At 38.8% G+C, this 12,096-nt stretch overlaps 1 protein-coding gene across 1 annotated transcript in view; it reads left to right on the forward strand.

Annotated features, from left to right (window-relative positions):
• The window catches only part of WDR49 (WD repeat domain 49), a 90,590-nt gene that overhangs the window by 58,068 nt on the left and 20,426 nt on the right, over nt 1-12,096 (forward strand). The window contains 3 exon segments of the mRNA XM_088132217.1: nt 5,157-5,282; nt 7,708-7,895; nt 9,074-9,271. Coding sequence (XP_087988343.1) covers nt 5,157-5,282; nt 7,708-7,895; nt 9,074-9,271 — 512 coding nt within the window.

Here is a 12,096-nt window from a genome sequence, read left to right on the forward strand (position 1 = left end):
CTTCATGCTGAACACCCCAAGTTCCTTCAGCCTATCCTCACAGGGCATGCTCTCAAGTCCTTCAATCATATTTGCTGCCCTCCTCTGAATCTGTTCCAACTTGCCAATATCCTTCTAGAAATGGGATGCCCAGAATCATATATAATACTCCAGACGTTGTCTTGTCAGGGCAGAGTCCAGGGAAACAAAGTTTTCACATTTCTTTCTTTGATAAAGTGTTTCTTTATCATCATTTATCAAGTGATGCAGGGCTGAACTATGTTAGTCCTTCTAGCAACTCTCCCACAATGCTGATTCATATTCAGCTTGTTGTCAATGACCACACCCAAGTCCTTCCCTCATGTAGTGCTTCCAACCACGAATCCCACATCTTGCATATATACCCTATTCCTCCCTAAATATAATAGTTTACATTTGTCTCTGTTGAAGGGTATCTTGTTCCTCTTACCTCAGACTTCTATCCTGTCCAGATTAGATTGCAATCCTGTTCTGTCTTCCATGGTTTTGGCCAGACCTCCTGATTTTATGACATCCACAGATTTTATAAACATCCAGGTGATTAATAAAAATGTTGAATAATATCAAATCCACTGGCTGTTCTTCATTAATGCTGAGTCTCTGAGAGGGGTTAGTCAGCCAATTGTAGATTTGCCTTCAGCTAGTGTCATCTAAGCCAGCTTGTCAATAAGAATGTCATATACAAACTTGTCAATAGCTTTGCTGAAATTGAAGTAGTTGATGTCCACAGTATTTATTCCCTTAAAGTAGTTTACCTTGTCAAAGAAGGAGATGAGAACTGTTTCATGTGAGCTATTTTTGACAAACCTGTGCTGACTGTTAGCAACTACAGCATTGTCTTCAAGGTGCTTACAAATGGTCTGCTTTATTACCTGCTCTAAGATCTTTCCAGCTATTGATGTTAGGTTCAATAATTACTGGGATCCTCTTTTTTTCTTTGCTTGCTCTTCTTCAGACCTCTGGCACTTCCCCAGTTTTCCAGGACACCTTAAAGATAATTGACAGAGGTCTTAACAACTCTTTAGCCAATTCCTTCAGTATTCTAGGGTGTATTTCCTCAGGGCCTGAAGATCTGAAACCATTCAAATTACCTAGAAGATCATTTACCATGTCACTATGGACCTATATCCACCCCTTTGTCTCCAAGGGTCAGAAATGAAGGAATGAGGTCTGGAAGGCAAAGGTAGAAAACAAGCTAAGGCTAGCAAAATCCAGCAAGAAGGAAGACCAAGAGAAAAGAAGTAGTGATTTGAGTAGCATAAACTAGAAACAGTTTATGCTATTCAAATCACCACTTATTTTGGACACAAGATAATAATTATTCATCTGCTTTTTCTTGGTTATCTGTTAAGCTTTCACCATCTGGATTAAGCAGTGAATTTAAAGATAATGCCTCCTTTGTCTTCCCCCATTGTTGATGTATTTTTTTAAAAAAAATCCTTCCTGCTGGATTTAGTCCTGGCTGATTTTCTGCCTTTGCCTTCCAGACTTCATTCTTCATTTCTGACCTGAAGCTTTGTAGGCATCCTTGGTTGTTAGCCCATCCTTCCATTTCCAATAAGCATCCTTTTTCAATCTTAACTCTTTTGTGAGTTACCTATTTAACTACATTGGCTTTTTTAGAATTAAAAAAAAAATCACAGTTTTATATCTCACTGGTATTGTTTGAGACTGTGCTATCCTTAATTTCCTTTTCAAGAAGTCTCAGCCAGCTGCACCACCTTTTCATTTAAAGTGTTCTTCTCATGGCATCTTCTTTATTAAACTTCTATAGTTTAATAAAATCAGTTAATAAAATCCATGGTTTCAGTTTGATAGTTTTATCAATTTTTTTTTGTTAAAAATCACCTCTAACAATGTGTGGGCATTGCATCCAAAGTTTCCATTACTTTAATATCTTCAATCAACTCTTCCCTGTTACTAAGGATCAAATCCAAGATAGCAGATCCCCTAGTATGCACCCCAACCTTAAGAAAGAGAAAATGACTGCCAACTCAAATAAGACATCACCTAGTGTCTTGTGTTTGACAAAATTAGTTGTTTAAGTAGATGTTCAAGTAGGTGAAATCTCCCATTGCAACCATTTTATGGTTTTCTGGTGTTAATAAATCTTCATGTACTTTCTCTGACTGTTTTTGTGCCTGGGGGAAACTCCTAGCAAGATACCCATTCTGTTACCTTCCCATTTTATCTTAACCTTCCATCATTATTATTACCATCACTCCACTGGACCTCTGTACAGATACATTCTTTCTGTTATATAACACAACACCACCTCCTCCTGTAACATGTTTCTCCCCACCACCACTTGTAACATGTGATATGTTGCATTTATAGAATTAGGAAAACTGTCAGCCTTTAAAAGATGACTTTCAGCTTTCCTCCAGTTAGATTACAGAAACAAGAAAGCCGAAATAGTTGAGTACTTTCCCTTAAAAAAAAATAAAAAAATCAGCAGCTTAGCTAGGGGACTAATTAACACACTGCTTTATCCCAACAGTATAAGTTTACTTGTGCTGGTATCTCCCATAGGCTGTGAACCAAAAACCCACACAAATTGTTTTTATACCTGGAAAGATTTGGGGATTTCATTTCTCTGTCAGCATCCTTATTCCATTCCCATGTTGCACATCCATATCCTTTTGAAACTGAACAGGCTTAGAGATCAGCTCTTGGTAGATCACAACGCTATAGTGTTTGAAAGCCAAAAAAAAGGAGTAGAAAATCCTTCTGAGGGCATCTAAGCTCTCATATATGTTAAAAATAAGCTGTGTGGATGCTGGGCATGGTAAAGTACAGAAATGTAACCCCATAAGAAGCCACAGTCTTTACCCAACTGGATCAAAATGTAATCAAAGCAACCTGCTGTACAGTTTAGCTCAAAAGCTGCCAGGTAAGATCATATCATTTTAGAGCCATTTTTAAAGAATGCATTACAAACAAGTTTTATAGATCTAATTAGACTGCTTTTTAAAACTCCCCAATGTTTCTATGTAACACAAAGCAGACTTTTTTTTATTAGGTTTTTCTCTGGATATTACCATGTAGACACAATATTTAATTGTTATTATTTTAACCTATGGGCCATGGCAAATCTGAATGAAGATAGAAAAAAGAATATTGCATGTAGTATTGAAATCTGATTACTGAGTCTAGTTTTTCTCCCATTCTCCCATTTGCTTCCCTTCCATTAGTGCAGCCATGAGAAGATAACGAGAAGTTTTCATTTTCGTTTTGTGTTCTGAAAATCTTCGGTATAATATGGCATATGAATCTAAACTATAGTTAACTTCATTGTGTAAAATCTAGCTAATTTCATAACGCATTGCATAACATTGGTTTGTTCCAACCAAACTATAGATAAGGTTAACATAGCCAGTTGAATTTGGATAGGACTAGAAGGCAGCAAAGAGGTACAGAAAACTGTAACTCTTTGCTTCCATCTAGCAGTGATTCAGATTGTGGCAGCCTTGAGAAAATAGTCTTAATTATGGACAACACGACAAGTTGTGATTTTATTTATTTATTTCAAGCATTTACATAGCCACCCAGCTTGTACCAAACTCTGGGTGGCTCACAACCAAGAGATAAAATAACATCTATTTGCAATAAAAAATATTAAAACCAACAAAAATTTAAACCCAAGGACCTAGCACCATAGCTTAACTTCCATGCAGCCCACTACAAGTACATCTTACAATCTCTCCCTATCCCAGTGCTTGGGGAAAAAGCCAGGTCTTAAGAGCTTTTTGGAGGGTTAAAAGGGTGGGAGCCTGCCGAACTTCAGGGGGAAGAGTGTTCCAAAGGGCAGGGGCTGCCATGGAGAAGGCACGCTTCCTAGGCCCCGTAAGATGGCAACATTTAAGGGAGAGGACTAGGAGTGTGCCCACCCTACCCAATCTCATAGGATGGACAGATGTGCTTAGGGAGAGGCAGTCCACAAATAACCTGGTCCTGTGCCATTTGAGCTTTAAAGGTAATAAACAGCACCCTGCATTGCACCTGGAAGGAAACTGGGAGCCAGTGCAGCTCACACAGAAGAGGTACAATGTGGGTGAACCTAGGGGCACCCATTACTGTGCACACCACTGCATTCAGTGGACCAGTTGTAACTTCTGGGTGGTCTTCCGGGTGAACAGCACATTACAGTAATCTAAACAGGAAGTGAGCAAGGCATGAGTGACCATGAGCAACGCTTCCCAGTCCAGGAAAGGGCACAATTGGTGCACAAGATGAATCTGTGCAAAAGCCTCCCAGCCATGGCTGCCACCTGCTCCTTGAGCAGGAGCCACAAGTCTAGGGGGACCTCCAAATTGTGCACCAGCTGTATGTATTCAATGTCTGCATGCATTCAATGATATATATATATACACTGTGTATGGCTACATCCATGCTAAATCCTAAAACCAGGTAGACATAACACAATTCTGTGTCTAAACAAATAAACCATACTGAAGTTGAAGAGAATAGCCAATGTACCCAATGATCTAAGGCTTGATTCCCACAACAAACTACCCATCCCCATTTTTCCAGCTTTAATGCATTATGTGAACCTGGTATACATGTGGAGTCCTTGGGGTTCTCTGAGCTTGGTTCTTTTCTTACAAATGTTTCATTATCCGGCTAGGTAACATCTTCAGTGCACATTACCTAGCCTGGTAATGAAATGTCTGCAAGAAAAGAACCAAGCTCAGAGAACCCCAAGAACTCCACAGTTCAACCCTGAGCTACACATATTTACCTCTGTGGGTACCTGGTATACATATGCAACTTAGCACAGATTTTATTCTTGAAAATTTCAGTCCCTATTTCATTTTTTTTAAAATACATTTTAATGAGCAAGTTTCTAGCAAAGCTAGTTGGTTTAAGCAAGAGAATTACAGAAAGGAAAATCACCAATGAGGCTTTTGTTTTTTATGGAAGCCTTTTATCCACAGATCTCATATTAACCCCCCAAACAGCTTTTTAAAACTCTTTGATATGTATTTTCAGGTCTGTGGAGGAAGCCACTAAAAAGGTAACTGGGAACAGAGATATCTGTTTTGTATTTTGGATCATGGCCATGGTTGGCACCTTGTAAGCAAGCTTCCCCCATCCCCCACCCCATAGACACTAATCACAATTTTTTCCCCCCACAGGTTCTCAGATGCTGCAGAACAAAACCTCTGACAAACATATGAGGTCTGCAGCTAATTCTGAAGCTGAAAACTGCAATGCTATAACTAGACTTGTCTTCTTGGAGAGTAGGAATATTTCAGCTACAGGTACAAGATAAGCTCTTTTTGATAATCCCCTGCTTCATTTTTCTGAGGCCCAGATCATATAATGCTCCTTGGAGTGAGGTGATATGTGGCCTAACCGATATTTTAAAAAGGGAATAGTAACCAAACAGATTAGTGAAGGCAGGAGAGGTTTTGAGATCTATCTTCTCATCATCTTATCTTTCTTCTTCAGAGAAAGGAATAAAGGATTTTGGTCATGAAACAGATGAACTACCTCACTTTCTCTTGTCTTCTGGCATGTGTGAACTTTTTTCTTCAGCTCTGATTTATGATTCAAGCAGTGTGGTTGCATTACAGATTTATATAATGAAGTTATACAAATAGCATTTTTATTTTCAATCATCTTCCTCACAGTTCCAATACTTTTCATCCTGTATTTGTGATTACATTACTGTGGCATTGTTTTATACAGTGTATGTACAACTTCTGGCAGCTGGATTCAGGTACGAATAAGGTACGAATGCCCCCCCCCAAAGATTTTTTAAGAAATATTGAAACCTCCTTACTTCATCCTACATTTGCACAAGCAGAATAGGTTTATTCATGTTGATAATTAATAAAATTCACCCCCTCAATTTCTAGAATTTACCTTCTCCCAAAATTAAGGTAATCACTTACCAAAATATATAAATATTTCTAAGCAGATCACTCATTTGATTTCTTTTTATTTGAATCAGAACTAAATTGAGCTTGTTATTTAAGGTAAATTCCAAATGAGAAGTCTATAATAAAAGACTCCTTACCCACAGAGTAAGTAAATAAATATTGATTTATGCCTCTGTAAGTCAGTGCAGCACTGCAAGATGTTAAGCCATGATGGAATTTAGGTGAGGTTGGGAGTTTTGCTGCAACTCATCTTGAGAGAATAAAGTAATTTCTCAGCCACTTTTTCTCCAGATGTTTTTTGAATCAAATTATCATTGTTTCCCTCTAAGGTAAATTGGAATCTTTTTACAGATTTATGTGCAATGATTTGGGAAATGTGTTGCTTTAAGGATTATTTAGGGTTCTTTGGTGTCCATAAAGTACATAAAACTGACAAGAGGAACTTTAGTTTGCCAAAGTAAAAACCATTTATATGAAGATTTACAATCCCATGTACAAGTTTTGCAAATAGAAAATAAAAAGTCTTGGAAACAGGTTTCCAAGGCTTAATTTCTTATTGTGATAGCTTCTCTCAGTGTGAGAACGCTATGGATTGCTCCATATTTCACTGCTGGTGGAAAGCTGCAATATTAAAAGGAAGACTAAAAGCCACACAGACAACATACACATCTAGCAAGTTTCACATGCAGTAGAAATGGCTTCTGATGAGGAAAGAACTGCTGTATTTAGAAAGTTAAACCAAGGGAGCAATGCACAGTTCTATTTTACTGTTCTCAGAAAGAACATGTAAGAGAACACTTCAAGATTAAGGTTTTAATCCTGTAAGTATTTGTATAAACAGAATAGCTCCATTCATGGGACAAAATGCAACTGCTTTAATTTAGTGGGACTTATTTCCAGGTATAAATGCATAGAAATATAAGTTAGGAAGTTTATGGTTCAAAGTATTATACAAATCCAGAAAATAGGTTTATTCAGTATCCAGGTTAATCATGTTCTGTGAAAGTTGCCAGCTAGTTTTATACCTGAACTCAGTTTTCACTGATTCTAAGTCTGCTGGCCAGTTTTTCCCCACCTGCTACCCTCTAGATGTGGTGGAATACCACCCCTATAGCCCTCAGCCAATGAAGGAATGATGGGATTTATGGTCTCACACATCTGGATGGCACTGGGTTGTGTTATGCAACAATGGCTCTCATAGGCATTTTTATCTCTCCTTTAAATAAGCTTAGAACTTCATCTCAGTGGTGAAAAGTTTTAACTATAGAAGGACTTGGTTAATTTCTTATCAAAGATCCCAGAGACATTATAGAGACTTGCATGGCAAATCATAGTTGGCTAGATGAAGTAATGACTTGTATTCTAAGACATCCATCTTCCTTAAATAAACATCCATGGATGCATTTTTGATGGCTAAGAGTCATATTTAACATTTTTAGATGGCTGAGGGCCTCCATGGTCAGGGTGAGGATGCAAACTGGTTGGACCCAGGGTTTTCAGGCAATCTTCCTTTCCTTGAGGAGAATTGGGGCGGGGGGAGTCTTTGTTTTCAAAACCTTGTGGAATCTAAAAAGTTTGAGTATTCCCCATCTTAGAATGCCATGAAAATATTTTATCAGTTTTCATTAATTGTCCTCCAAGATTGTTTAAGAGGTGCACAAAATAGAGGTTCTGGAACAGCATGCAGCCCCAGAGTCTTGGGTTGCCCAAATAATCAATTTCTTGGGTCTGTATTTGATCCAAGCATCATAGTTTGGGATTAGATCCACCTTCCTTATGCCTCCCTGTTTTCATGTTTTAGATGGAGCCAACCTTGTGTCTTGTGGAGGTGCTGGTTGGGTCCGGTTTTGGAATATACAAAGAAGCAAGCTACTGGCAGAATTTGAAGCTCACAGTGGAGTAGGATCTATTATTATGACAACTGATACACAAAACCAGTACCTCATCACAGCAGATCTGGTTGGGTGGGTGAAAATATGGGACATAGAGGTAAGAGGAAGGATTTCTACATTGACTTGATGGAGGTAAAGCAAGCAAACACATGCATATACATATACACATACACACACAAGTGAATACATACATACATAATGCTCAGATCCTACCATGTTCTTTATGTGGAACATATAGTTTAAGATCAGTTCTACAAAATGCAATACAATTGCTCAGGAGGTTTTTTTAAAAAATCTTAATTGCATTCAAATTTCTGTCCCAGTTCTTGATCATGACATTTGAACCAAGGTTTCCCTGACCAAAGGTCCAGTGCTAGTCATATCAGGCCTCCCTTATCTGGCACATCCCAGCACTGGACCCATTTGTGGAAGAGAGACCCAACTGAGATAAGCTGCACTGGCAGAACCAATAGCTTGACTAAATATGAGTTTCATATTTTGCAAATATGTACCCATCCTTAAAATTTGCATATTTTAATCTTAGACCTGTGTGCTTAACCATGACCTGTTTAACCATGGTTTATTGATTAAGCTACCACAAACTGAGTTCATATGTTTAGAAACCACTAGGTCTGGGTTCATAGCACATGCTAAGCTAAAACCAAGCCAACCATGTTACAGTTTAGCGTGATTTATGAATCCTATTTGGGCATTATACTTATGAAGACGTCCAAAAGGTGAGCAAGCCCGCAACAAATATCTCACATGCTGCATAGTCTCTCCCTTTGTACCTTTTTCTGGTACCCTTTTCCTCTTCCTCACTCTAGGGAAGTGATAAAAAGCTCTTGAGAGAGCTGAAGTGATCTCTTGTGTAAGTAGGATAAAGACAACCTCAAGCTGAGTTCCACTCTTGGTGTTTGCCTGCATGCAGCTTCCCTGGCATTCTTGCAGAAGTGGTTGGCCGTTATCTTCTTCTGGATTAATTGATTGATAGATTGATTGCTCTGAGATATCCTAGTCTAGCTTACACCAGGTATTTAAATTAATCTGAGGGCTATATGCTGCCAACTTTGGTATACCTGAAGACTGTCAAACTGAGAAGGGTATATTTATATAGCCTTACTAACTATCTGCGGTCACATGTTAGACAAGCCCTCTTAACCAACTTTAAATTGGCAACATAGTTAAAAACAAACCCAAACCCAAAGCTATTGCTACACCTTTTATTTTCCTGTGGTTACATCACTTCTCTCTTTTTTTCCTGCTCAACATCAGGACTATTGCCTTGCCCTGGGAGAAAACATCATAACACAGCCACCTTCTCTGTTGAGATCATTTCAGGCACACGAAGACTGCATTACTAGCCTGGAGTCTTGTCTGCAAAACAACTGTCTTTTTATCGTGACATCCTCAACAGACCGTAGCATTGTTCTCACGGACATTTCTGGTATTCCATTTGGGATATTTGGACAGGTAGTTTGCCATTGTGTTTCCTCACCACTGCATAAATTATCATAATTTAAGTATAAGAGGTTGTCCATGATTGTGCAGAAAGCATTCCATAGGGGAATATATCTCTATCATCCATAGAGGGAGGAGGGAGGGAGAGAGAGAGACAAAACTATATAACTATATTATCCCTGTCAGAAGCCCATCTTTCTATATTCTTCTGAACTGTTCCCATGGTAGAGAATGCACCCCCGAGAAAAGTTGTGTTTGATCCCTATTGTCTTAGCATTTGAAAAATGCATAAATACACATTGGTTCCACCAGTCTTATAATGCTAGCACTTATTTTACTATTCTTAACCTGTGCTTTCTAAAGTTTTCATATTTTGTTTGTGTTTGATTTATTTATCACATTTGTATCCCGCTTGCATTTTGAACAGCTCAAATTCTTCCTCCTCCTTTTTTCCCCACAACAAAAACCTTGTGGGGTGGGCTGAACTGAGACAGAGTGCCTGGCCCACAGTCACCCAGCTGGCTTTCACACCTAAGGGAGGACTAGATCTCACAGACTCCCAGTTTCTAGTCTAATACCAATATCAAAGCCCTTGAGTATACAGCAAGTCAGTAAAAAAAAGACATTGTGTGCAATGCACCCTCTCCCTTCTCCTCTTCCTCTTCCTCTTCCCCCTCCTTACCTGTGGTGCAAATACATACAGTGACAGCTCCCAGGGATTTGGTATGTATCCCCTTCAAATAAGCTGAAGGTGACATTTGACATTTCAGGGAACTAAAAGCTTTTCTTGGAACACAGATAACTCAACAAAATAATTGGATGAGCAGTAATTTGTCTAAAGAAAGTGGTGAGCCTATGAGGCTGTGATATTTTGAAGGTGCAATGGAGGCTGATTTACATTTTTGACCTTACCTTTAATGCTTTCCTTGTTTGACTGTCTGCTTTTAGACCATTAAAGAGCAAGTCAAATGTTGAGATAAGGAGCTTGCACTTATTTAGATCAATTTGAATCAGTTTTATTACTGGATTGTTCCAAATTCCCTTGTTTGGAAAACTTAATAGCTGGCATATTTTAAAGCTTCCACCGATGCAAAAATGAGAAAAAATGTATCATTGACAAATCAGACATAAAGATCATTCATGTCATTTCCTGAAATATTCAAAAGCGGAGTAGGTATTAAAAGCATCTGGCCCATAAGGAAGGAGGAAAGGAAAATGCAAATTCTATAGGGAACAGGGTGCAATGCAACAGGTAATGCAGTACACAGTGCGCTAGCTATTGCATCACCATCCATCACAGGTAAAACCACTGGCTGTATGCTGTGCATAGTGCAACAATCATCACTCCACCTCCAGTTCCAGGATCTGTTCTATATTTCAGACATACAGTAAGAAGTTGAGAATATCAAAAATGGGAAGAAAATAAAGAGGAAAAAATCATCTCAAAGTTATCTCGTTCTTATGACCTCTTAGGTCAGTGTTGTCCAAACTTGGCCACTTTAAGATGAGTGGACTTCAACTCCCAGAATTCTGGGAGTTGAAGTCCACTCATCTTAAAGTGGCCAAGTTTGGACAACACTGTCTTAGGTCATAAATCCAATCAATTTTTTTACAAGGCTGCATCAGAACTGGCATGATACTAGCAATACCTCAACACCCCTATTCATGAACTCAGCACATTTAAGGCACCTCTCATGAAGGGAGGTGGCAGATCAGCAGCTCCTGGCTGTCAGTGAAGCAGAAGCCTGCTCAGTGCAAGGAGGTCATCATACAGAGGAGCTGAGAAGCAGATTTCTTCCAATATATCCAATATTTCTCTATGACTCACTTTTCTAATAAGCTGTGAAATCCCAAGTATAATAACCTTTTCTCAACATTTCAGTTGCCCTTTCTAGCAATACCATCTCTTCTTGAGGTGCAGTGATTAAACCAATGCGGAGCACCTTGACTGTGCTCTACCCCTTGAGTTCAACTGTTATCACATGACCAAAAAAAAAAAATACTTACGAAGATTTATTGAAAAGACCACAACAGAAATAATAATAATAATAATAATAATAATAATAATAATAATAATAATAATATACAGTATTGTTCCTTTCATGCATTCCTTAGGTATCTGCTTTTCTCAAAACCACTCCATTTACATTAAATAGAAGCATGCTCCACCCTCGGGTGTATCTGCTGCTTTCCCAGGATTTCATGACAATGATGGAAGTCAGACTATTCTTATGTAAAGTACCATAGAAACAGGTCCTAAAAACGTCAGGGAGGAATGAGTTTCCCACACTGGACAAAGAATTCATGAACAAGTTCTGTTAGGTCATAAGAAGAAGAAGCTTGCTAACAAACAGCAACAAAGGCAGAATATCTGCTTGAAACGCCTTGCAGTGAATTGGAAATGGAATCCAACAAGAGTATTTAACTGACTCATAGAGGACAGGTTGGCTGGTACATCTGCCGTGCAATTCCTGAATCTCAGCTTATTGAATCAGGCATTTAATCCTGATTAAACTAGACGCTAAACTTTTTTGGGGGGGCTGCCTTCAAGTCATTATGGACTCTTGGTGACTTCCTGGACAAGTCCATGCAGTTTTCTTGACAGCATTTTTGGAAGTGGTTTGTCATTGCCTTCTTCCTAGGGCTGAGAGACAGTGACTACCCCGAAGTCACCCAAATAGCTTTGTGCCTAAAGAAGGCCTAGAATTCATGGTTTCCCAGTTTCTAGCACGGGGCCTATAACCACTGCACCAAACTGGCTTTCAGATGTTAAACTAGCTCCCCCTAAACTAACTTTCTCTGATCAGCTAACTCACCTCATGTCATCTAAACTCTTT

This window comes from Python bivittatus, unplaced genomic scaffold, assembly GCF_059951505.1.
Source record: "Python bivittatus isolate LINGU-HERP-01145 unplaced genomic scaffold, Pbiv_v1 ctg000980_np1212, whole genome shotgun sequence".
NCBI classification, from domain to species: domain Eukaryota; kingdom Metazoa; phylum Chordata; class Lepidosauria; order Squamata; family Pythonidae; genus Python; species Python bivittatus.